Source organism: Babylonia areolata, chromosome 22 (assembly GCF_041734735.1).
Source record: "Babylonia areolata isolate BAREFJ2019XMU chromosome 22, ASM4173473v1, whole genome shotgun sequence".
NCBI classification, from domain to species: domain Eukaryota; kingdom Metazoa; phylum Mollusca; class Gastropoda; order Neogastropoda; family Buccinidae; genus Babylonia; species Babylonia areolata.
The window spans coordinates 9624925-9652759 of NC_134897.1; the positions used below are offsets into that span (position 1 = coordinate 9624925).

General features: G+C 42.2%; 1 protein-coding gene across 3 annotated transcripts in view; it reads left to right on the forward strand.

The window, feature by feature from the left end:
• The first annotated feature begins 3894 nt into the window (after positions 1-3894).
• Positions 3895-27835, forward strand: part of LOC143297304 (coiled-coil domain-containing protein 171-like) — a 55777-nt gene continuing 31836 nt past the window's right edge. For 2 of the 3 annotated variants that reach the window (XM_076609578.1, XM_076609581.1), the window contains exons 1-16: positions 3895-4031; positions 5384-5505; positions 7068-7173; positions 11081-11160; positions 11587-11761; positions 12924-13036; positions 13921-14009; positions 14573-14613; positions 15864-15958; positions 16557-16649; positions 17731-17825; positions 19123-19188; positions 22611-22749; positions 24561-24672; positions 25608-25729; positions 27460-27549. In XM_076609578.1, the coding sequence (XP_076465693.1) occupies positions 5410-5505; positions 7068-7173; positions 11081-11160; positions 11587-11761; positions 12924-13036; positions 13921-14009; positions 14573-14613; positions 15864-15958; positions 16557-16649; positions 17731-17825; positions 19123-19188; positions 22611-22749; positions 24561-24672; positions 25608-25729; positions 27460-27549 (1512 nt within the window). In that variant the 5' untranslated portion in view covers positions 3895-4031; positions 5384-5409. The remainder of the gene's footprint in view (positions 4032-5383; positions 5506-7067; positions 7174-11080; positions 11161-11586; positions 11762-12923; positions 13037-13920; positions 14010-14572; positions 14614-15863; positions 15959-16556; positions 16650-17730; positions 17826-19122; positions 19189-22610; positions 22750-24560; positions 24673-25607; positions 25730-27459; positions 27550-27835) is intronic. The other variant, XM_076609579.1, reaches the window with a different exon arrangement.

Below are 27835 nucleotides of genomic sequence, written 5' to 3' on the forward strand. Positions count from 1 at the left end.
CACACCGTGTACACACACGCGCGCGCGCGCGCGCGCGCGCACACACACACACACACACACACACACACACACACACACACACACACACGCCGATGTAGAACTTGAAGAAACATACCGCTATCGCTGTTTAGTGAATACTTCATAATGAACTGAAAGCATCAAAACTTTGGTGACTGAAACTTGTCACCCAGTGGAAGCACTGTGCGTGTCAACTGGAGACAAATCGAAGCAAGAACCGACATTGCAACCGTCGTAGCCGGAGATTATACAAGACCTTAAGGCAGAAAACAGAACAGGTGACAGAATACTGATAATGACTGATGTAAAGAAGAAGACAGATAATATTTAGCTTTGTGTCAACTTGAAGACTTGAAAAGACAAAGAGAGACAAAAAGGCTCACCAACAACACTTGAAACAAGCACACTGATAACTTTGCAAACCTGAACTGACAATGGATGAAACAGTGACAGATACTGAGACAGAGAACTGGAAGAAGAAGAAGACACTATGACTGTAAAGTAAAATGAAGTCTGAGACGAAGAGAGATGAATAATAATTAAACTATGAATAATTGTAATAGTTATTGCAGCTGATATAGCGATGTCCGAGAAAATTGCAAACAACCTCACGGGTCATGTCTCAATACTGCAAAGCGTTTCCCTGAAATGAGAAGAGCCGAGAGTTCAAGGAAGTTAAAACAGAGGAAGGACACTTGGCCGAGAAATGTGACCGACAAACAGACGACATAAACAAAATGTAGAAGTCATTTGGCTACTGAAGGTGATAGCCACGGTTAACAAGCGACTGAATTTCTCTCCCTGCTCTCCGGCAGTGACTGTCTGTCGATCAGTCTGTCCGTTTGTCTGTCTCTATCTCTCTCACTCTCATTCACAGAGAGAGAGAGAGAGACTGAGAGACAGAGTGAACAAGCGACTCAGTTTCTCTCCCTGCCTTAACGCCTGTCTGTCTGTCTGTCGATCAATCCGCTGTCTTTCTGTCTGTTTCTCTGCACTTGGTATGTCTCAATGTCTCTCACTCTCATCAAGTTTTCATCCACTCACTCTCTCTCTCTCTCTCTCTCTCTCTCTCACACACACACACACTGTACACACATACTGACACACACACACGCGCGCGCGCGCGCGCGCGCGCGCACGCATACGACCCGGCGGACTGCATTCGTCAGTACGACGTGTACATGCATGTACATGCACACATCACTGAAGTTCTGAAACGACGTGAAGTTGAACGAGCTTCCCCGGCTCACTGACACCGTCAGTGATCACACTATGGCCTGTACGTTTCGAACTTCATTTACAAAACCTTTTACACAAATCAGTGCACGCTTCTTTAATCCAAACACTTTACCACTGATATAACATTACACGCCTATTCTAGAACTTTCTTTTACACACTGAAAAATCCACAAGTGTACACTTCTTTACACACCTTACCCTCAAAACCAAAGGCCTAGAAACAGCTGTCTGTGACGGATTCGTAGACAGAAACAACTTGAGACGGTGTCGCCCATCATTACTAAAGAGTATACTGACTAACCTATCAAGCTGAACAACAGAAACCCAGACACTGTATATAGGATATATCGTGGAAAAACAACTATCATTACGTCAATGTATTCTGGACCACTGAAAGTGAAACCCCGATCAGTCACTGTGGTTCTTTAAAAAGCTGTTGGGCAATATGAACAGACATATTCAGTTGTTTTTCAAAACGTCATGGTTAGATAATCAGGCATTGAAGAACTTGGACCACTTCTGTGGTGAAATGCTGGAAATACTGACAAAATTAATAGTTTCAGTGTTCCACCTTTTACCCACTATGCATTCACCCATATTTTACAGCCATCAGTTTAATCATGAAAAAAAAGGGAGAGTGGGAACGCGGCTGTTGTTCAAAGCTGACGCTGCCCCGACCAGCTGTCTGACGACCAAAGCAAACTACAGACACAGCGAGCGTGCGATATGCTGCGGAGGGGAAAAAAAATAGAAGGAAAGCAAGCTACGCCATTATTGATCGCCCTTCACAGACCTCTTCTTGCATTGCTAACAGGTAATTGCCGTTGAAGTCAGTGTTGCGCAGCCTTGCAAGAGTGAACGGCCTTGGATTGGCGTGGGCTGGGGTATTTGCAGCAAAAGAGAATTTAACCGCGATTTGTCGACGTGAATGGTTCTTGTGTAACTGCAGAGAGATACAATGGTTTATGATGAGCCCCAACAACGCGAAACTGAGTTACACTGCATGCCTTTTCATGTAACAATTAAAAAGTTGGAGGGCTGACTCAGTGGACCATGCCAGTAATTACTCAGTTTTGTCGCCGCAGGCCGCCTTCAGTTACTGGTACAGCACACGGTTCCTGCTGCTTGTGTGTGTGTGTGTGTGTGTGTGTGTGTGTGAGTGCTGCGGCGGGTGTGTGTGTGTCAGTGTGTTTGTTTGCCGCCGGTGCGCGCGCGTGCATGCACGTGTCAGTGTGTGTGTGTGCCCGGGCCGTGTGCACGTGTGTGTGTGACGTGTCTATACCTTTGTGAGTGCGACTGAGTCACACTCAGTGTGTCCGAGTCAGTCGTGTCACAGTGTGTGTGCCCGAGTGTGTGCCAGTGTCGTGTGTGCGTGTGTCAGTCAGCCTGTTTGTATCCGCAGTGTGTCAGTGTGTGTGTGTGTGTGTCACAGTGTGTGTGTGTGTGTGTGTGTGCGCGCGCGCGTGTGTGCCCTTTATAGTATTTGTGCACGGTCAGTGTAGCTACGAGTGGCAATCAGTTCAGCTTATACTGAGATACACCTCAGTCGTCAAGTTCTTGGCCGGCCGGGGTTGGACGGACTCAGAAAATATCAGTTAGACTGACTGATGTATTTGTAGGGTACACACCGTGCGGCCCACTACGACAGCTGTGAATGTTGGAAAACATAAATGGTTTGCTTATGTGGCGAGTCTGTATCCATTCTCCCTCTGCATGCATGTATTCGACTCCACCGGTATCGAATTACCGTCAGGGCGGTGTTAACAGCTTTCAAGATAGGTATATATAGTTCAGCCGTCCCCGCTGTCGTGGAACTGAAGCGTTTCAAATAAATTGAACCACACCCTGTTCAAAAGTTAGCCCGGCTGACATGCCGCCGCCGGCCCCCTCACCCCGGCCCACCCCCTGCCCCAGCCCTCCTCAGTCGCACCCCCCCCCCCTCCACCCCTTCGTTCCCGGCTTCTGAGGACAAAGGCTGGCCGGCCGACTGCTTCAACAGGTCGGCTACCGCCGTATATTTTTAGATGATTGCCACAGTTTGTGGGGATGTGATTTCGGCTGTCCCGTGTCAGCAGTTGCCGGGCTCTCGATCCGGCTTTTCTTCGTCTCAAAGTAGGACTGACATAATAATCAGTAGACGAGCTGCTTATTTGTTCAAACAACAGAAACTCAGTAGCCCGGTTACGCATACGGTTATGAATATGAAACAGGACTACCACACACACACACACACATGCACACACTGAAGCCGGGCCTCAGAGACCCCCGCCCACCATGTTGTACGCCAGACAGACCTCGCACAAAAACCTGACGGATGGTCAGGACTCACTCCAGTCGAACAACACAACTTTCCTGACCAACTGGTTGTCAAACTTAACACACACACACACACACACACACACACATGAGTAAAACATCAGGTTTCACACACACACACACACACACGCAGAGGCACAGTGTGTTTTTGCTGCATGTGTGCAGTTAACATACAGTAATTTTTTGTTGAACTGATTCAATATGAATATGATGTCAACAGTAAAAGTAGTAACAATTGTGGTTGTAGCTGAAGTGGTATCATACTAACCTATTGTTATAAGCCGTTGTTGCATTCTTGTCAGTTTGATTGGGCTCAAATTTTTAACCAATCGAAGTCAAGGGAAGACAAATCTGCGCTTCTGGCCGGATCTCCGACACAAACACTATGGCGCTTCGAGAATCGAAACTCTGAAAGGACTTGGAGTATTTTACGTGCAAGATTTATTGATACCGTAACGGTAATGATAGCAACAGTTGTAGTTTCGAAGTATCTTTGATAAAAGCAAATGTGTGCACATTTGACATAATGGATAATGCATTTGAGTACGTTTTTTGGAGGATCATGAAAGTTTTGATGGAGATTGTTGTCGAATCCAGTCCAGACTTGCTTTGAGCTTTCGTGGACTTGAGTGCTTTCTCCATTCTTCAGAAATCCAGTATACGATTGTTTCGCAAATTTTGTTTGGAGTCATATTTGATTATATGGCAGACTTTGGCAAGGAACAAATATTTTGCCATCTTGATTTAAGCATGCAAACTGAAGATGGGAGACTGAATAGTGAATAAATGTGAAGCGACATTACTTGTGTTGTATCCATGGAACACAGTTCTGACCAGTCATAGAAAACAGCCTATAGTCTGACGCTAGTGTTTGTCTTTATTAATTCACATAGATTTTGTATTGAAGATGATCAGTATTTATTTCTGAAGTCTATCCCTGTCCTTAATCTGTCACTATGTGTACGTGTGTGTGTGTGTGTGTTTCTAGTCTCATTCTACTCTTAACAGTGAACAGAATAAACAGTGGGCATTAATTATCATAATCAGAAATAGCGTTCCCCAACACACACACACACACACACACAGAGTTATATGTATGTACAGTTCAGTATAGATCTAAGCACACAATTGCAGTAGATGTAAAGACTGTGTCAAGGTATGATCTGTGTGCGTGAGGGAGGTGGAATAGACAGGTTGTCAATGTTTAGATGATCAAGTTCAATGTGCATGATCATTTCAGAAAATTTCTAGTGATTGATTCTGTTTGCCATGCTTTTGATACTTATTTATCAGGAGCCATGGCTTTCTCATGGTTTTGTCCCCTGTAACTGATGGTTAAGGTTTTGCCATGTTAGATTTTAGTGAGAATCAATGTAAAAAAATCTACACATGTGTAGATTGATGTTTGTTAGATCTCTGCAGAGATACTCCCTACCCCCTCCTGTTCCCTTCTTCACTTCCCCACCCTGAGGTGCAACACAGGAACCAGTTCCCACAATCTACACTGTATCCATGCACACATGCTTTTTTTTCTTCTCACACATGGGCAAACACAAACACTCACGCATGCTCTCTCTCTCTCTCTCTCTCTCTCTCTCTCTCTCTCACACACACACACACTTTGCATTTAGTGATTTAGTCACACAGTTACATACACAGAGTCTGTACACCCATACATTCCTAGTGCACAAACACACACACAAACACACATGTATTCACACATGCACATGCACACACACAAACATGCACACACACACACAGACGCTGAACAGCTCACAAGAAGAAATTCTGCAATCTATTTCACTCTCAGACTTGCCTCAGACCAGTAAGACAGAGATGGATGGTGACGCTGGAAGGGAGAGAGATGTGGAAGATAACGACAGCCCCAGAAGCATGGCTGGCTTCAATGGAGACATGGGGGATGCAGAACGGGTGAGTACTGTAATCAGAGATGCTAACTGTTACAATTTCACTGTATTTTGTTACGCTCAATCGCAGTTTGTTCCGATGTTACGCCAACTTCAAAATTGTTCCGACGAGTTCATTTTTGACCACATACATTGGTCACATTACCCAGACGCTTTAGACCTATCGATCTTGAGGCCAGGGCAGTCACTACTGACCTTGGTCTCATGTGATGATGTTCAGCTAATCACATGCGTGTTTATATTGAAACAGCATTCAGTAGACCAATCAGCTTAATTGTTTGCCCGAACAGTAGAGAACGTGGCTAAATGAAGTTGTGTCTCAGTCAAACAGTATCTATGCCTGGTGGATTTACCTATGGAGTGCAAGGAAGGAGCAAGCTGATATGGCTCGGAGTCCGAGTATTCCTACCAAATTCAAAATGTTCCTAGCAAATTTCCTGATTTTTCCTACAAACACTTGGCACGGCTTGGCATCTCTGTGTAATGTTGATGTAGACATTAACTTTTTTTTTTCCAGATCTGTTCCTATTTGGCAGACACAGACTTCAAATCAGATCAGATAATTTTGCTTGTAAGGCAGTAGACCGCTAAGGCGTCATTTCAGGGCTTTGATATCCACCAGCTTTTAAAACTAGTCAAAGAGAAACTAAAATAATGTCAGATGGTCAATTAACATGATGTACAGTAAACCAAAATAGCGTTGAATGGTCATTTAAGATAATGTTTGGAAAGACCAGTTTACCCATATCCCATTCTGTTCAGATGAAATTAAAAATATTTATATCCTTCAGGAATTGAGAAAAATAGCATGTGGAGGAACACCTTGGAGCAAGGTTTTCATGTTGTAAGAGATTTATTTGGGGATGGCAGAGTAAAATTGAAAGCACAGGATTGTGCCTCTGCTGATTTTAAGGTTAGTTTGTGTAACATTTGCAGACACAATAAGTTTTAAAGCAGTGGTAATGTCACAAGAATAAATTCTGCAATCTACAGAGAGATACACATGCAACAAGAGACAAGGCCCGGGGTGAGGGGGCCGGCGGCGGCATGTCAGCTGGGCTAACTTTTGAACAGGGTGTGTGTGTGTGTGTGTGTGTTTGTGTGTGATGATAAGACTAAGGTAAGTTAAACTGAACCCATAGTTTTTCTGTAATTGAAACATGCTGTTTTCACATCTAGTTTGGCTGATTTGGTAATGGGTAAATTCTATTTTGATGTGAAATTTTATCAGTAAATGTACATATCGTAAAGCCTCCTTTTATTCAAAAAAGTGATTTTGAAAGTTTATTGATTGTCTTTGATTAATTCATTTTCTCATGTTACCCATTTTCTACTGATTTGTTAACTGTTTGGTGCGGGTTTTTTTTTTTTTTAAAAAAGAAAAATCAACTCAAATTTAAGCTCATTATTATCAGTAGTATAGTAGTAGCAGTAGTATTTGTATTATTTCTACATTACTACCATTATTATTGATATCATTACCATTATTCAAAGTTAAGCAATGAATCAATCAGTTAGTATATGATAGTTATCATTACCATTCTCTGTTGTTGTTTTTCTTTTCAGGATGGCCCATCATCTTTGCTGAACACTTCTGCCTATAGCATGTACGACGTGAATCAGTTGAGAATACAGAACAAACAGCTGAAACTGGACCTCCAGTCTGAACAAGGTCAGACATTGTTTCTCAAGTTATCCATGCTGGAAGACGGGCGCAATAGCCGAGTGGTTAAAGCGTTGGACTGTCAATCTGAAGGTCCCGGGTTCGAATCACGGTGACGGCGCCTGGTGGGTAAAGGGTGGAGATTTTTACGATCTCCGAGGTCAACATATGTGCAGACCTGCTTAGTGCCTGAACCCCCTTCGTGTGTATATGCAAGCAGAACATCAAATACGCACGTTAAAGATCCTGTAATCCATGTCAGTGTTTGGCGGGTTATGGAAACAAGAACATACCCAGCATGCACACCCCCGAAAACAGAGTATGGCTGCCTACATGGCAGGGTAAAAACGGTCATACACGTAAAAGCCCACTCGCGTGCATACGAGTGAACGCAGAAGAAGAAGAAGAAGATCCATGCTGGAAGTGTGTTGAGAGGTGCGATGGTAGAATTGCTTGGGCGCTGGGCTTCTGATCCAGTGTTCCTCAGGGTTTGAGGCTCTGTTTCGGCAGTGTGTTGTGCCCTTGGGAAAGGCACTTTACTCCCTTTGATTTTTCCTCACTCCTTCCAGTTTTCTTCTTCTTCTTCTTCTTCGTTTGTGGGCTGCAACTCCCACATTCACTCGCATGTGCATGAGTGGGTTTTTTTTGTGTATGATCATTTTTACCCCGCCATCTAGGCAGCCATCAGGGCTTCCTACAGTTGGTTTGCTTAGAGAGTCCACAGGACTCCCACTCAGGTGTTCTAGTGAGTCCCCATGTGGTTCTAGAGAGTCCGATCAGTCGGAGGTCAAGAAACCATTCTTTCATCCAAACACACCACACACTACCTTTCAGTCAGTTCACATGCACACACAAACACACGCTGAATGAGTGAAAGAGATAGACACACTCGCAGACACTCATAAACACTCTCTGAACTCAGAAAAAGAGAGACACACATGCACACACACAGAGAAAGAGAGATACACATGCACACACAGTCACACACACAAGAGGGAGAGAGAGAGAATGAGAGAGAGAGATATGTATATATACATATATATACACAGATATACACACCACTCACACCCCTTACACACAGACAGACAGACAGATGGACATGCACATAGTGAGTTAGAGAGAAAGATTGAGAGGAGTGAACCACTGAAAACAGAAAGCCGCACAAGGACAATTTTTGAAAGTTTGTCGATCCTGTCACAAACACATTTATTTTCCGGGAGTTGCTCAATGACCTGGTTGCGAATTTCACAGTTCTGCACTTCATTACATGTGCGTCTTCGTCGTACTGCAGCCATTTGAATTCTTACTCCCATGAACGTTGACTTGTGCGGCTTTTCTTTTTCGGTGATCCGTACCCTTTTAAAGCAGGCTGATTGACGTCGGCTGAATCAGAATCAGCCTTTTCATCTTGTTTGCATTTTGGAGTGTCAAGCCACGATAGCGGAGGCATTCTGATTTCAAACTGGTCACAGAATACTTGACAAGCCTCGTTGTGAGCGTGTCGGAAAAGGGTAACAGTCTCCCTAAGTAATGAACTTGGCAGCAGTCGCCGATTTCACGAAGATAAGATGCCGACCAAAAACAAGTGAAATGAAAAGAAGCCAGCACTGTTGTTTGACTCTGCTCATTCACATTTCGATTTACGCTAATTTTATAGTGCGTCTCCTGGGCTCCCTAGCTGAAACTGTAGTGCGTCCTCTCTCATTTTAGAGAGTCATGGACGCACATATGTGCGTTAACGGAAGTCCTGGTCATACTCTGTTCACGGGGGTGTACATGCTGGTTATGTTCTTGTTTCCATAACCCACCAAACACTGACATGGATTACAGGATCTTTAACACGCTTTATTTGATCTTCTGCTTGCGTATACACACGAAGGGGTTCAGGCACAAGCAGGTCTGCACCATATGTTGACCTGGGAGATCAGAAAAATCTCCACTCTTTACCCACCAGGCACAACCAAGATTCAGACCTGGGACCCTCTGATTGAAACTCCAGCGTTTTAATTACTCGGCTGTTGCACCCATCCCTCCAGTTGTGAACGGGTGGCAGTCTTCATTTTTGGATGGTTAGAATGACAGAAGAAGAGGACTAGGTCCCACCTTCCCATGCTGAGCCCTTGACACAGAATTAAATGCACTGTTGGCTGTAAAAGGCTGTGGAACCTTTAATCTGTAATCTTTAAAAAAAAATGTGGTGTGTTGGATCAGTTTGTTATAACGACAGAATTGTTTGTGGGGTGAGGGAGAGAGAGTAGTCACAAGTGGTTTCTGTAATTTTTTTAACTTTTTCTTTCATGTAAAACGCTCATGGCTCTTAGAGAGAAAGGGCGCTATACAAATGTACCTTATTATTATTATTTGTGCTGCTGTTTGTATACCTAGAGAGCAGTCCTGGCAATACTGCGCTTTTTTTCTTTATAGTTGTAGTTGGGTATTATTGACTCACTTGTGTAAACAAAGTGAGTCTATGGTATAACCCTGGTGTTTGTCTGTGTGTGTGTGTGTGTGTGTCTGTGTGTGTATGTCTGTGTGTCTGTGGTAAACCTTAACATTTTCTCTGGAAATACTTTGTCTGTCAATACCAAATTTGGCTTAAAGATAGTAGGAAAAAATCTTCACAGTCATACCAGTAATAAATTGTAAGTCTCCCGAATTAAGCCATGTTTCCCATATCATTAACGGTTTATTTTGTTGAGGCCATTTCCGGGATTCCAAAAACACCATATTACTGCTTCTCAGTTGCAGTAGCATTGGCGATGCTTAATAACAAGACGGCGTGACCTCGTTTTTCTTGTTGGCATTTAAATGGAAAGAAATACAAGTTCTGGACAGAACACATACAGTCACACAGACTACATCATCGATGTGTTTACTGTATATGAATCTTTTAAAGTCGATACTCATACTAGATATGAACATAAAAGAGAAATTGAATTGACTGTGTTGTACTTTCCTGGCAAGTGTAACTGAACTTGTACATTTATTTAGTGCGATTGTGGCGATGGCAACGTCTCCTTTGCCGCAGACTTTAAAATTTTTTTAAATGCCCGAGATACAACAAAATAATATGATTTCAACAGCATTATCACTTCGAATAGAGCAGTTGATTTATCGCCCTTTACAAAAGTTAAATGTTTATTTTTGAACATCATTCATGGATCCACAATAGTGCAGTGACTAAGACAATTTCTTCCCGTCCGAACATGCTGGGTTCGAATCTGCGCTCAGGCCTTTTTTTTCCATCTTTTTTATTTTAAACCCAAAGCTTTATTATAACAATTACAGAACACGTTTTAACGATTAGATTTACTAAAAAAAAAAAGAAAAAAAAAGAAAAAAAAAGATCACAAGTGAGTCTTGAAGGCTTTGCCTGTCTTGTTTATAGTGTGATTATCATGAATTGTTGGTTGTTGCTGCAGGTATTGTTATTGTTGTTGATCTTCGTTTCCTTTTTTTTCTTCTGCCTTTTTTTCTCATCAGATCATTATCACCCTTGTTCTTTGTTTAACTGGTTTTATAGTGATTGTGTGTGTGTTAAGTGACGTCTGACTAAAAGGAACATTTGGAATTTACTTAGCCAGGAAGATCTCATTTGTTCTTGCTGTTTTCTGTGGGGACTTTGTGAGCACTATTTTCGTATTCGAAAGGAACTAAACCAGACCACCATAGAAACATGTGTGTATGTGTTTGTGGTGTGAGTGTTCTCTGCATGGGCATGTGTGTGTACCTACTGTATGTTGATACAAAGTTTCTTTGATAGCAACCTATAAAGCACAAAATTTAGATAGTTTGCATTGTAATTAAAGCGTGTTGATGGTGTCTTTTGTTTATGGATAATTCTGTGATTGCATTGTTATTAAAAGATGTTTGATGCTGTCTTTTGTTTATGGATGATTCTGTGATGTTTTGATAGATATGGTCAGCCAACTGAGGAAACGTCTCAATACTGCTGAAAAGCAAAGGTTGGAAGGAACCAGTCAGCACAACAAAGAGGTGAGAGACAGAGAGAGAGAGAGAGAGAGAGAGAGAAAGACAGAGACAGAGAGAGAGAGAAAAGAACCATTGATAAAACCAGTGCAAATGGAAAGTTTGAATGACTGATACTGAGGAGGACAGTGTTTCTGGGTTCGTTTTGGCTGTCGTGGACTCTCCAAGACTGACAAAACAAGGCAGTTTCTGATATGTTGCTTGCTCTCTTTGTTGGCTTATTTTTCTTTGAGCATGGAGGAAGTTATGCATGGGAGGATGTTGGTAGTATCAAGTTAGATCGTGTTGCTTATAGCCCAGCTAAGTCACATTTTAACTACACATACTTCACCGTGACCCACTAGTGCAGACTCCGGCAGGGAGTCCGATTCCTGTCCTGTGCAAACTACTCTCCGCCTGTGCGGGGACTTCATTCTTTATTTCTTACTCCAGATTGGTTCGTTGGAAAATCAGCTGGCCAAGCTGCGATCACAGATTGAGAAAGGGGAGGCAACACGTCACAATATTGAGTTTGAGCTGACCAAGGCTCAACGGGAGATCACTCAGCAGAAGCAGCAGCAGTCTCAGCGAGAGGCCAGTCTGCAGGAGAATGTCGACGAACTGAGACGTAGGTCTTTGGCACCGTGTGACAGGGAGGGGATGGTAATGGATGGCTGTCGTGACGGGTGGTTGTGGAGAGGGTTTAATGTGTGTATGTTAGTGTGTGTGTGTGTTTATCTGTGTGTGTTTATTTGTGTTTAATGTGTGTGTGTGTTTTTCTGTGTGTTTTCATTTGAATTTCATTTAATGTATGTGTATGTGTTTATCTTTGTGTGTTTTGGTGTTTATTTGTGTTTAATGTGTGTGTGTGTGTGTTTGTGTTTAATGTGTATGTGTGTTTATTTGTGCATGTCCATGCTATCCTGATTTTGAAGAATCTGGCATACATACAGATAGATTTTGATGTGAATACAAAAGTTACAGTTCTTTCCTATCACTGTCTTGATGTGCCACTTCCACCATATCTTTCTGTGTTATTACCTCAGCAAGAGAAGCTAAGTGTGGTAAAGTCTGTGATACATAGAGATTACAAGCATGACAGTAAAAATTTAGCACGCAATGCATGTTTCACTGTGCCACTTCTCTTGTACAGTTCCTTTTCCAGTGAAAACCTGTTAAAACAGCCTAAATGTAAAATGATAACATTTGGCAGCAAAAATTATTTTGCTGCCTTCCATCAGTGTAACACTTCCAACTCTTAGTGAATTTAAAAAAGTCTCAAGACGCATTTATTTTGCCAAGCATTCTCTTAGTCATGTTGTAGGTTGTGTGTGTATGGCTGGCTGTTTGTGATTTTGCATGGTGTTGGTGTGTGGTGTGAATTGTATAATACTCTGAGTGGCTTGACACAAGAGTTTACGTTATGTTTAAAGATGATTTATTATTTTTGTATTCTTATTATCTACTATAATTATAACAGATTTGCATTGTTGTAGTTATGCAGTTTTCAGTTTTCAGTAGCTCAAGGAGGTGTCACTGCGTTCGGACAAATCCATATACGCTACACCACATCTGCCAAGCAGATGCCTGACCAGCAGCAGTTATGCATGTATATGAATAACTGTTTTGAAAGTGCTTTGATTTGTCTCTGCACATGATTAAGCGCTATATAAATACTTTTGTTGTGATAGTTATTATTTAACAGGATATAGTGAGAAATCAGTACAGAAAAAAACGGCAGCACAGTGTGAAGCATTGCACTGAAGTGTGCAGGACTGTTCATGTTGCAGAAAAAGTGGCTGACCTCACAGACGAATTGAAGAGAGCGGAGCATCAGCTGCGTAACACCACGGACGCGGCAAGCGAACAGGAACGCAAACTGAGGTCTGAGGTTGCAGAGAGGGTAGGTGTGACGCTTTCCAAAACAGTTCACTTAATTAAAACTTTCTTTGTTAGATAACTGTGTGGTTCTTTTTTCTTTTTTTTTTTTTTTTTTTGCTGCCCCATCATCTGCACCGTTTCAGTGGCATTACTCCCACGCCGCTCATTTAGATTCCCCCATACACGGCCACACCCGGGTTCGTCCATCGCAGTCCCAGCATCGGCAGTCCACAGGGAACCATCGATGTTAGGTCGCCATGAGGCCACACACCAGAGGAGACCCTGCACTGCTGCTGAGTCACTTCGGTGGTGTTCAGTGGTGCCTGTTCTGTTTTAACGTACTTAGGACACCACCTACTAAGCCCCCTACTAACGACAATAATGGCTTAGTCGCGGAGCCAGACTGAGTGAGCGTCCCTCCCAGAGTGGAGACCGCCACCACGTCCCTCAAACAACAACTGTGTGGTTCTTTGAACATAAGACACTTAGTTGCAATGCTTTTCAGGATAGGACGACAAAAGCAAACCCATTTGTCATAAGTTTTTATGGGAGTGTAGTGGGAGTGCGATAAAAGGTTTCCATATGGACTGCTGTTTTGCACAGGACAGGAGTCGGACCACTGCTGGAGTCGGTTCCAGTAGGTCGTTGTATGTATTGTAAACTTATATGTAATTTTAGGGGAGGGATAAATCCTGTTAACAGCATTCTGAAGAAAAAAGGAGAAGCTGATTTGAAAGCTCGCACCAGTGTTCTTGGGCACTAAGGGAAAGAGAGAAAGGGGGGCGGGGGAGGGGGGCAGGATGGGTGCGGGAGGGGGGGGGGGAGAGAGAGAGAGGAATGTGACTGGTTTCTGTGTGATTGCGTGGCATGTTGATGTGTTGTTTAACGTAAGCTGTTGACTTTCAGGATCATGAGGCAGCACGTTTCCAGGCAGAGATGGAAGTCTGTCGGAATGAGAGGGATCGGCTGGCTGCCATTTCCAAACAGCAGGAGTCGTAAGTCTTGTTGCTGTGGTTCTTTCTTGGAGTCTGTGTGTGTGTGTGTGTGTGTGTGTGTGTGTGAGAGCATGTTTGTGTCTGTGTCTCGTGTGTGTGTGTGTTTCTGTGTGCGTGTAGGAGTGTGTCTGCAGTAAGTGTGTGTGTGTTAATGTATCATGTCTTTGCCCATATGTGGACCTGCGTTCTGTTGTAACATATCCATGGTCAATATGCAGATGTCTCTGTTACTGCAGAGTATCAATGTTTTCACATTTCTGTGAGTAATTCTAGCTCTTTCCATTCAAGTTTTCTGACTTTTTAAAAATTGATTTTTGTATCAATCATAATTTCTGCTGATGCTCTTTGGGAACATGGTATGGTAATTTTTCAGTGTTGAACACCATTTTAGAAACAGTGTGAAGTATTTGAACACCATTTTGGAAACAGTGCGAATTATAATGAAGCCATGTCAAACTGTATGTATTGAGCAACATTCTGAAATCAGAACAAAGTAAACACAGTCATGCATACAAATATTGGTACATGCATGTTTAATTGTTTATTTCTTGCATTTGTTTCAGGACTATTGGTGAATTTGGCGAAAAAGTTCAAATATTTGAAAGTAAGTATCGCTTTTGTGTACAGTACTCATAATACAGTCTAACTGGATAAGAGTTTCTACATATTATGCTTGAATTACTGGTCATGTCATGATGTGAAAGGCAAGAGGACTAACTTTGCAATGGAATTAATGTTTATGATTAATAATAATAATGGTACTTATATAGCGCTGAATCTTGTGCATAGACAAATCTAAGCGCTTTCGCACCAGTCATTCTCGTGCACGCATAACTCTAAAACTGGAGAAACTAAAGACAAGGAAGAGGCAGGGAAGGGAGGCTATTTTGGGAAGAGGTGGGTTTTAAGGCCAGACTTGAAAGAGCTGAGTGTGGAGACTTGACGAAGCAAAAGAGGAAGTTCATTCCAGTTGCAAGGTCCAGAGACAGAGAAAGAACGGTGGCCAACAGTCGAGAGTTTGAATCTGGGTATGCGTAAGTGGAGTGGATCCGAAGCTGATCGCAGTGAGCGAGATGGAGTGTAGAGGTGAAGGCAGCCACAGAGATAGGAAGGGGCTGATTTGTGAATACATTTGTAGCGTAGAGTGCTGATCTTGTACTTTATTTGGTGTGAGACAGGGAGCCAGTGGAGATGTTGCAAAAGAGGAGTGATGTGCTCAGATCTTTTCTTTCTGAGGACGAGTCGGGCAGCAGAATTTTGTATGCGCTGAAGGGACTGAATGGATGAAGCAGGCAAACCAGACAATAGAGAGTTACAGTAGTCAAGGCGAGAGAGAATGAGAGAAACGACAAGTCTAGATGTTGCGTCAGTGGACAGATATTTCCGGATGGAACTGATGCGCCACAGTTGACAGTAGCTTGCATCTTGTTTACTTGATTTTGAAAGAAACATCAGGAATATCGGACATTGTGAGAGATTGGTGTGAATGTATCATTCCCTTCCTGTGTCTTTTTGTGTTTCAGAGTGAAATGCATGTTTCGTTTAGGAGTTTCAATTCAGTTTCAGTAGTTCAAGGAGGCGTCACTGCGTTCGGACAAATCCATATACGCTACACCACATCTGCCAAGCAGATGCCTGACCAGCAGCGTAACCCAACGCGCTTAGTCAGGCCTGGGGGGGGGGGGGGAGTGAATAATAATAGATAAATACATTTTAAAAAAAAAAAAAGAAAAAAAAAAGGAGAATGTACTATACTTGTTCATTTATGTACAGAATGGGTTGCATGAGCTTAGGATTATAAAGTTTGTTATTTTTATTTACATTGATAGTAACCTTCTTTTTTTTTTTTTCCAGGTGAGCACAAGAACCAGTCTGATGACCTCAGAAGAGCTGTCTCCGAAATAAAGTTTTGCAAGGAGCGAGAAGATAGGCTGAAGAAAGATCTGGAGGTTAGAGAAAATCATTTGAGACCACAATACTTTGATCCATGGTGTTTTGAATTCCTGTGCTCAGTAGTAAAGGCCCTTTTGCTGGTCAACATGGATATAAGCAATAGGATTTGGCCTATGTTTAGTAATGATACCTGTTTCCTCTGCACTTGTTGTGCATGCACGCACATAAACCACACACACATGCACATGCACACGTCAGGTTGTTTATATGTGTATATGCAATTACATATATGCACACACACTCAGCTTGGGATGACAGCTGCATTGTACTGTAGTATATTTCACGTATCATTGAATAGGTCAGGATTTATTGGAAGCTTTACATATATAAAACCATCATTACACACACACACACACACACACACACACCAAAAACCCATTCTCTTTTTGATACTTGCCAATGCATCACTTTTGGAACATTTTGTTTGAGTGGGCTTTATCACACATTTCCATTACAATCATGGTTGGTGTTTGTGTGTGTGTGTGTGAGTTTGTGTGTGTGTGTTTGTGTGTGTGTGTGGTAATGTTTGCAGTTTTGGAGGAAATGAAAGAAAGAAAAAAAGAAAAAAAAAAGAGTGCTGATGCTGTTTTTCAGGGTGCTGCTCTCAAAATCAAATCCCTGGAAGAGACTGTGGAAGCGGAAAGAGCCGCTCACTTGGAAACCAAGTTCAACTCTGAAATCGTGCAGGTCAGTTGATTGAATGCTGTGAGGTGTAGTGGTCAGTGTGTTGAACGCTAAGAATGATCACAATGATGATAATAATAGTAGTAGTAGTGCATTTATGTAGCTCTTTCCAACCTTTACAGCATGACGTTGGTCAGATACAGACATACACAACATCCAAGGACACATGCATTGCACAGAACCATGAAGAGGCGTGCTTTCCCCATGTTTAGTCGACAGTTAAGATTTGTGTCAAGAGGTCCTGGGGTCAAATACCAGTGATGTGTGGTGCTTTTGGGGAGTTCAGAAAAAAAAAAAAATTGTGTTCTTCAAATTTATTTTACATGATGGTGATGAACCATGAACCATGTTTTGCACTGAATGGGTTGCATGAGCTTGGTTATGTGCAGTAGACCCTGAAAAGGTTCACTCATGCATATCAGTGTGGCCCTGTCTTCTTCTTCTTCTTCTTCTTCTTCTGCGTTCGTGGGCTGCAACTCCCACGTTCACTCGTATATACGCGAGTGGGCTTTTACGTGTATGACCGTTTTTATCCCGCCATGTAGGTAGTTTTCGGGGATGAGTGGCCCTGTCTGATTTAGTATGTGTGATTGAGTGTAAGTGTGTTTTTGTTTGTGGGAGTGAGTGAACGAGTGTATGTGTGTATGCATACATGTGTGTGTTTGTGTGTGTGTTGTTTGTTTATTGGTGAGTGTGTGTGTGTGTGTGTGTGTAAACATGCATGTGTATCTTTGAGTGAATGAGTGAGTATATGTGTGTGTGTGTGTGTGTGTGTGTAGTTGTGTGAGTGAGTGTGAGTATGTGTGAGTGAGTGTGTGCTTATGAGAGAGAGTGAGGGGACGTAAGTGTGCATTTGTGTAGAGTGAGTGAGAGAGCAAGCGTGTGTGTGTTTGTGTGTATATGCATGCATTATTTGCGTGTGTGTGCGTGTGAGAGCAGGTGAGCAAGCAAGCTTGTGTGTATGTGTGTGTGTGTGTGTGTGTGTGTATGCATACATTATTTGTTTATGTGCACATATGTTTATGTGCACGTATGTTAGGGTGTATGTGTTGATGGTGAAAGTGAACGTGTCCCATCCCCACAGCTGAGGGTGCGAGACCTGGAGGGGGGTCTGGAGGTGGAGAAGTCGGCCAACTCTGAAGCCAACCGGGCTGTGGAGCGTCTGACCAAACAGATCAGGTGGGGGCTGCACAGTACAGGTTCGTTAACTCTCTGCATACGAACGGCGAAAGAGACGACGTTAACAGCGTTTCATCCCAATTGCCATCATCAAAATATTGCAAGCGGAACATTCTTATACTGAAGAGGTGAATGTTGACAAAGAATACCACAGTTCTGACGACGGAAGCTAAAGGTTGGGTCATTCAGACACCCACTGGACATCTGAGGGGTCTGTGTAGAGGAGAAGAGAGGACTGGCCGTACTGAGTGAGTTAAGAAGAGGGCGCTAGTCAGGGATGCAAAGGGGAGGTAACCTACTTCGGGAGGTTATCGGCCGTAGCCTACTTTCGTTTTCTCTGCATAGGCGGGTAGTAGTTTGCACAGGACAGGAATGTCAGACCCCTGCCGGAGTCTGCACTAGTGGGTCACGGTAAGTATGTTACTTAAACGTAATTTTAGGAAGAAATTTTACTTTTCAGTACACAATGGTGTCTATAAATGATTCTTTGTTGATTTTAAAAAAAAAATTATATAGCTTCAAAAATTCTTTTTACATAAACATTTCTTTTATTGTCAGTCACTCACCCTCAGAATGGTGTCTATAAGGATTTTTATAACTTAAAAAGAAATGTACACAAATATTTCTTTTATTGTCAGTCACTCTTTCTCAGAATGGTGTCTGTGATGATTCTTTGCTGGATTTTTTAAAAAAATCACATAAACATTTCTTTTATTGTCAGTCACCCTCCCTCACCTACATCTGTTGCCCCTCAAAGGCCCCCAGCAGTCTCCAGCCATTCCAGTCCTGTGCCACTCTCTCTTTTGTCAGTACTATGTACTTGTTCAAGTTGGTTTAAACATGATTTTTTTTTCTCGAAAGCAAGTAAAGACATTGCAAACACATAGAGCAGCAACAAGCCGAAGCTTTTAGTTTGCTCAGCAAACAGCACATGCATACAGTGAAGGCTTAACACAGAGGCAGTATCATAAACAATCAAGTTCACTTGTATTTTTCCGGCAGTAGAGTGTTAGGAGTGTGTTTCTTACAAGACACTGAAATTGTGAGTGGTGTGTGTAACTGTGAGTGGTGTGTGTAACTGTGAGTAACTGTGAGTGGTGTGTGTAACTGTGAGTGGTGTGTGTAACTGAACTGTGAGTGGTGTGTGTAATTGTGAGTGGTGTGTGTAACTGTGAGTGGTGTGTGTAACTGTGAGTGAACTGTGAGTGGTGTGTGTATAACTGTGAGTGGTGTGTGTATAACTGTGAGTGCTGTGTGTCCACATGATGACTCTCTGTGTGTTGGTCACTGGTTTCAGGGAGCTGGAGCAGATGTACGACGAAGAGAGAAAGATCAAGAAAGACGTCCTGAGCAAACTGGACAAGTAGGTATCTTTGAACGTACTGCAGGTATGGAGTGGATACATTGCAGCTGGCTGGACAAGTGGGCTTTTTTCTCCTGCCACTCATGCCTACCGTTCCACTGGGATTATCTCCACTTTGTTAATCTGAATATAATGACTGCACTTCTTTTTTTTTTTTCTTTTTTTTTAATGTACATTTATTTTAATTGTTAAGAACTATTATAAATGAGATGAAAAATTTTTTGGAACAATCTCTTTCCTGAAAGCAAAGGAGTAATTGGAGCCTAGATCTGTATGAGAACAGGGCGTGAAAATGAGATAATTGAAACATTTGTTCTGTATTTATTTCATCATGGTGGATATAATGAGTATGGTGATACTGCCTGTATAGGGATCTGTTTTAGGTTTGAGGCTGTTTTTGACTCACTTGTGTAAACAAAGTGAGTCTATGTTTTAACCCGGTGTTCGGTTGTCTGTGTGTGCGTGTGTCTGTGTGTCCGTGGTAAACTTTAACATTGACATTTTCTCTGCAACTACTTTGTCAGTTGACACCAAATTTGGCATAAAAATAGGAAAAATTCAGTTCTTTCCAGTCATCTTGTTTTAAACAATATTGCGCCTCTGGGATGGGCACAAAAAAATAAAGAATGAAGCCTAATTATATGCAAACTGCATTTACTGTTATATTTATATTTTTTGTATTCTCTAAACTTGGCACTTTGATCTGATATTCTGACCCAACAGCTAGAGCAGTCATTATCATCATTTTTTGTTCAATCAGGAACTTCTTTTGCTAAGCATGGAAGTTTTATTTATTTTGGAAATGTTTTGGTGCAGATAGTATAAAAAGGGAAATTACTCTGTAATGCTAGGGGAGTTAATTTGCTTTAAACTGATCTTTCTCATCTTAAACATTACATTTTTTGAAATTATACTCAATACATAAAAAGCTTGGATTTTAAAAAAAAGTGTATCACATGTGAGTCTTGAAGGCCTTGCCTCTCTTGTTATTTAGATTTGTTTGCTTTTGCTTTTTAAAACTGCTGAGATTTGAAATGCCGTATGTCTGTAATCGTTTTTTTTTCTTTATTTTGTTGTTGATAAAAAGCCAATCGGTGGGGACTCATTTGTGGGACGGACTGAAAGCAACATGATTTGACCATTCACACACCTGACTGAATAGTGATCTCATTCCATGAGTTTTGCTGACACGGATGCCCTGCCCACAGAACAGAGACAGAGTATCTAACCACACAACAGATGACTTGACCCTCAGTCCGAAGAGTGATGTGGAGTGATGGCCTAGAGGTAATGCGTCCGCCTAGGAAGCGAGAGAATCTGAGCATGCTGGTTCGAATCATGGCTCAGCCGCCGATATTTTCCCCCCCTCCACTAGACCTTGGTGGTGGTCTGGACGCTAGTCTTTCGGATGAGACAATAAACCGAGGCCCCGTGTGCAGCATGCACTTAGCGCACGTAAAAGAACCCACGGCAACAAAAGGGTTGTTCCTGGCAAAATTCTATAGAAAAATCCACTGCGATAGGAAAAACAAATAAAACTGCACGCAGGAAAAAATACAGAAAAAAATGGGTAGCGCTGTAGTGTAGCGACGCGCTCTCCCTGGGGAGAGCAGCCCGAATTTCATACAGAGAAATCTGTTGTGATAAAAAGAAATACAAATACAAATACAAAGATTCTGGGTTTGAATCTTGGCTGTACCCAGTGGGTTCAGGGTGGATATTTTCCCTCATCTCCCTGTTCAACATACGTGCAGATCTGTAGGTGCCTTGATCCTCTATTCTCTTCTTGTATATTCCCATGCAGAATATCAAATACGCACATGAAGCAGTGGTCTTGTGGTAATGCCACCCAACAAGAACACGACTGTCCATGGAATCTTCTCGCTTCGCTTGACCAATAGTGGTGTCTGGGTGCTAGTCTTTCAGATGACAAACCTGTGATGTACCACGTGCAGCATTTAACTAGCGCATATTAAAAAAATAAAAAAAATAAAAAGATCATGGCCACAAAAGGATTGTCTCTGGCAAAACTCTTCAAAAATTGTTGACAGTAAGAGAAATGCACTTGCAGGCAGAGAAAGAAGGGGAAGATGGGGATGGATGGTTGCACTGTGCTGGCCCACTTTCCCCAGGGTGAGCAGACAGAATTCCAAACAAGAGGATTTGTCGTGATAGAAAGCAGTACAGTATGATACAATACAAAACAATGTAATACAATGCAATACAATGTAATACAATGTGATACGATACGATACGATATGATACAACACAATTCAGTGCAATGCAATGCAATGCAGTGCAGTGCAGTGCAATACACCACAGTGTAGTACGATACGACGTTGTTTCATGTGGGTGGTGCTACACTGTAGAGATGCAACTTCCCCAGGAATTGCAGCTCCAATTTCACTCAGAAAACTGTTGTAACAGGACAGTAATACAATACAATGCAGTACAATACAACACAACACAACACAGTGCAGTGCAGTGCAGTACAATTCAATACAACACAATACACGGAAAACTGTTGTAACAGGAAGGTAATACAATACAGTACAATACAGTACAACACAACACAGTGCAGTGCAGTGCAGTTCAATACAATACAACACAATACACAGAAAACTGTTGTAACAGGAAGGTAATACAATACAGTACAATACAGCACAATGCAGTGCAGTGCAGTGCAGTTCAATACAATACAACACAATACACAGAAAACTGTGTAACAGGAAAGTAATACAATTCAGTACAATACAACACAATGCAGTGCAGTGCAGTAGAATTCAATACAATTCACAGAAAACTGTTGTAGCAGGGAAGTGATACAATACAACACAATACAACACAACACAACACAACACAATGCAATGCAGTGCAGTGCAGTGCAGTAGAATTCAATACAACACAATACACAGAAAACTGTTGTAGCAGGGAAGTGATACAATACAACACAATACAACACAACACAACACAACACAATGCAATGCAGTGCAGTGCAGTGCAGTAGAATTCAATACAACACAATACACAGAAAAGTGTTGTAGCAGGAAAGTAATACAATACAGTACAATACAGCACAACACAGTGTAGTGCAATGTAGTACAATTCAATACAACACAACACAATACACAGAAAAGTGTTGTAACAGGAAGGTAATGCAATACTGTACAATACAACACAACACAATGCAATGCAGTGGAGCACAGTACAGTGTAGTGCAGTACAATTCAATACAATACAATTCAATACAATACAATACAATGCAATTCAATGCAATTCAATACAATACAATACAATTCAAGACAGTATAATGCAATTCAATACAATACAATGCAATTCAATACAATACAGATTGATTCAGTACATCAGTGCCGGTGGAGTGAAGAAACTTGAATAGGCGCTATGACTCCCGTTTTCCGCAGGACGGAGAAAGAATACCTGTCCACTCGCAGGCAGTTGAGTGGGGAGGTGGAGGAGAAGAAAACGGTCATCGGCAGTCTGTCCAAGGAGCTGGAGGTGCACCAGAAGAACTTCAACGAACTGAAGACTGAGCTGGCGAAGGTGAGCAACGTCTCAGTTGTGAGGGGCACTTCTTGTGTGTGTGTGTGTTGTGGTGTGAAGACAGTGGCTGTGAGGGGCACTTCTTTTTAGGACCTTTATAACCTGGTGTTCGGTTTGTCTGTGTGTGTGTTGTGGTGTGAAGACAGTGGCTGTGAGGGGCACTTCTTTTTAGGACCTTTATAACCTGGTGTTCGGTGTGTGTGTGTTGTGGTGTGAAGACAGTGGCTGTGAGGGGCACTTCTTTTTAGGACCTTTATAACCTGGTGTTCGGTTTGTGTGTGTGTGTGTGTGTGTTGTGGTGTGAAGACAGTGGCTGTGAGGGGCACTTCTTTTTAGGACCTTTATAACCTGGTGTTCGGTTTGTCTGTGTGTGTGTCTGTGTGTGTGTACGTATGCCTGTGTGTCCGTGGTAAACTTTAACATTGCCGTTTTCTCTGGAAATACTTTTGTCTGCCAATACCAAATTTGGCTTAACATAGTAGGGCAAAAAAATCTTCACAGTGAATAGGTTGTAAGTCTCCAGAATTAAGCTGTTAATCCGGATTATTAACAGTTTATTTTGTTGAGGCTCGTTCCGGAATCCCAAAACACCAAATTACCACTTCCCAGTTGCCAGAGCATAGGCTATGCTTGGTAAGAAGACAGCATGACCTTGTTTTTCTTGTTTGCAATTAACAGAAAAGAAATCAAATTTTGGACAGAACACATACAGTGACACTAAATGCACCATCGGTGTGTTTACTGCATATGAATATTCTAATGTGGACACTGAATTAACTAGAATGAACATAAAAGAAAAATTAAACTGACTGTTTTACTGAGTTTCGGTCAGCCTTGTCTAGGCTGGTCTGTGCAGATCTTGTTTTTTCTTGTTTGCAATTCAAAGGATACAAATTCTGGACAGAGCACATACACTAACTACATCATCAACATGTTTACTGCATGTGGATATTTTAAAGTGTATTCTGATTTAAATAGAATGTACATAAATGAGAAATTGAATGGACCGTGTCATACACTAAGCCTGTTGAACATGGATCTCTGCAGATCGAAAGAAATGACAACATATTGCTGTGTGTTTGAGGCGATGGCAACATCTCCTTTACTGCAGACTTTAATAAAGAATTTCTTAAATGCCGGAGATATACGAAAATAACATAATTTAAATGGTATCATCACCTCGAATACCGTAACCGATTTATCAAGCTGAAAAACAACATGATTTGATATTACTTTTGAACATCATTTGTAGACGCAGATTCGTGCTATGTGTAAGACTGTTTCCTTTGGCCCAAACATGCTTGGTTCGAATCTGCTTTAGGCTGGGTTTTTGGGTTGTTTTTTTTTTTTTAACCTGATGCTTTAATAATATCAAATACAGAACACATTTTAATGATTTAAAAAAAAAAAAAAATTATATATTTTTCTTATTTATCTTTTTTTAAGTCTGTATCACTAGTGAGTCTTGAAGGCCTTGCCTGTTTTGTTTGTATGTGTTGTGGTGAGAAGACGGTGGCTGCATGGCACCGTGATGCAGGGTAATGATCTGATTTGCACCACACAGCATCACACCTTTCACCCATGCCTTTGAGCAACAATGATTATCTCCAGAGCATTCATTTTGATATCTGAACCCACATAACATTTGGTGGATTATGGAAACAAAAATATACCCAGCATGCGCAACCTGGAAATTGAATATGGCTTCCTGAATCATGAATGCCGAGTGAAAATGTCATGCCTTCGGTAGAAATGAGTGAACATGGACATTGAAGAGAAAAGAACAGTTGTTTTTGCTGGGGTGTTTTCAGGCCAAGAAGAGGCAGGCTTACCTGGAGGACACGTACGGCACGGCCTTCAAGGAACTGGAGTTTCTTCTCATGAACTACGACACAGGCACTGAGGACAAAGGAAAGAAACTCCGTATGTGTCATCTTTTTTCTTTCTTTCTTTCTTTTTTTTTTTTTTTTCTTTTGGTGCTGTTTATCACATACACATGATCTTCCAGAATGGTGAAGGCTAGTGCACGAGTCAACATCACAGTGCCCTGACGGTTCCCCTTGGAGCTAGGGGACCGAGGCAAGGCAAGTTTATCACCTGCGCCATTTCAGTGGCTTTACTCCCACACTGCTCATTTCAAGACCCCCAAACACAGCCACACCTGGGTTTGTCTGTCACAGCCACAGGGCTGTCTCTGGAGCCATCTTCGTTAAGTCACCACCAGGTCACACAGCAGAAGAGACCCTGCACTGCTTGGTGATGAACAACAGTGCCTGATTTGATTCAGCGTAATGTAGGACACCACCTGCCAAGCCCAACGTATTGTTTGTTTGTTCAAGTATGACATGCTGGAAGAAGTTGGTTGTGTGTCTTTACACATTTGCCTGAACTGGGTACATTGAAAAGAGCACTATGTTTTTCACAGGTTCTAACATGAGAGAAAAACCCATGAATTAATTGCTGCTTTTACCGCTCAACTCTTGAATTCCAAGTAAATCTCCCTCATACACTCACACATACTATTGTATGATAGTCAGTCGTATTCGACTATGACCATCAGAAGAGCAGAGGAGGTAACTGCTGTCCCGACTATCTGGGCCAGAATTTGATCCTAGTGGAAAGTGTCTTGCCCTAGTTACATCCCCACTCTCACGGCCAAGAGGGTTTTAGGACAGTCGGTGTTGGGATGGTTCCCTAAGGCCAATTAGCCCCCAAACTGCAGCACAAAGAGCCAGTGCAGTTTTGCCTCCCAAGTTTGAGAGTCACTCACACATACACAGTTCACACTTGCACCAACATTGCAGCACCCAGGCTACATAACGATGTTTCTCAGGTGCCGTGTTGACTTGTGTCTTCAGGACTGACAGCCAAGAAGGAGGAGGTGAAGACCAAGAAGACGCAGACACCTGCAGCAGTTGTGGAAAACCTGAAACAGTCCCTGATGACCTATCGCCGCAAACTGGACGCCACGTCAGAGGAGGTAATCGTCAGTTGAGTTCCGTTGGTCAAGGAGGCGTCACTACCTGTGGATAAATCCATATACACTACACCACATCAGGTGCCTGACCAGCAGCGTAACCCAGTGCACCAAGTCGGGCATTGAGGGGGGAAAAAAAGTGATAATAATAATAATAATGATAGTAATAACAAAAGTCAGTGAATAGATCAAAGAAAAAACAATGGATAAATAGAAATAAGATAGAATTAAATTAATAACAATGACATTAATAATCATAATGATAACGCCAATAGATAAGTAAATAAATAAACACACACACACACACACACACACACACACACACACACACACACACAAGGTAATCTTCAGTTTTTTGTCACAGTTGGCCAGTTTTCCAAATATTTTGTTTTCTGTTATGTGCTTGTTTTTTTTGTTTATGAATGATGAGGGTGAGAATATGAGAAGTGGGTTTAGATTTTTCTGGGGATGTCACTAAGAGGCTCCTTGGCAGAATTGATGAGGAATTTGATTTCTGATCAACGGGCACAATAGCCGAGTGGTAAAAGTGTTGGACTTTCAATCTGAGGGTCCTGGATTCAAATCTCGGTAATGGCGCCTGGTGGGTAAAGGCTGGAGATTTTTCCGATCTCCCAGGTCAACATATGTGCAGACCTGCTAGTGCCTGAACCCCCTTCGTGTGTATACGAAAGCAGAAGATCAAATACGTACGTTAAAGATCCTGTAATCCATGTCAGCGTTTCGGTGGGTTATGGAAACGAGAACATACCCAGCATGCATCCCCCAAGAAAGTTGAGTATGGCTGCCTTCATGGCGGGGTAAAAATGGTCATACACGTAAAAGCCCACACTTGTACATACGAGTGAACGTGGGAGTTGCAGCCCACGAACGCAGAAGAAGAAGAAGGTATCTGATCCAGGGCCTGTTTTGGAACGGTGTTGTGTCCTTGGGGAAAGATGTTTTGCTCCGATTTTCCTCTTAACGCCTGGGTACCTGAATTCAGTTGGGGAAGAATAAAACGATGTAAGGAGAAGTCTGGGCCCTGCCTTCCTTTGCCGAGCCTTCATTTAAATTCAGGGCTCTTTACTTGATTGTCACAAATGGTGTGACTGGGTGCCTCACTTCACTTGAGGAAGGCTAAAACTAGGGAAGGAGAGGATTTGGCCCCGTTTTTCTAATCCTAAGACTGCTGTCACTGTTATTTATTTATTCATATATCCGTAAAAAGAGGGCGCTAGTCACGGATGCAGTGGGGAGGCAACCTATTTCGGGAGGTTATCGGCCGTAGCTACTTTTGTTTTCTCCGCATAGGTGGATAGTAGTTTGCACAGGACAGGAATCAGACCCCTGCCAGACTCTGCACTAGTGGGTCATGGTAAGTATGTTACTTAAACGTAATTTTAGGAAGAAAATTTCCTTTTCAAAGTAATTGTGACAGTAGTCTTCTTTCCTGCTCACATAATAATTTGAAATAGAATCCAATGGAACATTTTAGAACTGGAATCAGATGATTTATTATAATATAGGAATATATTAGAATCGGAATCAGATGATTCAGTGTCCTTGAGGAAGGGAGTCAGATGAGTGCTGATTCAGAAACTGAATTGGATTTAGGTTGACTAGTTCTTGACTGCCACTGTGTCAGAGCGCCGTCATGTCATGTGAGAATGTGTGCGTGTGCGTGTGCTTGTGTGTGTGTGTGTGTGTGTGTGTGTGTGTGTGTGTCCTGACAGTTGTCCAAGTCAAAGAAGAACTGTGAGAAGCAGGCCAGAGAGCTGGAGTCGTGCAGAGACATGATCAAGTCCAAGGACAAGTCTCTGGAGGTTGGTTCTCTCACTTGTTGTACCGTACAGTTTGGATGGTTGCTGTTGGTGTGGGATTTGTCATCATTGGTGTGCATGTATGTGTGTGTGTGTTGTGTCGTGATGTGTTGTGTTGTTTTATGGTGTGGTTTGGTGTGGTGTGTTTATTGTGTATGTGTTGTGTTCTTGTGTTGTGTTATGGTGTGGTTTTGTGTGCTTTGTGTGTATGTGTGTGTGTGTGTGTGTGTGTGAATTTGTTATAACACCCCTTTTTGTGAAGTCAAGCCAACATTTTATTTTGACATGT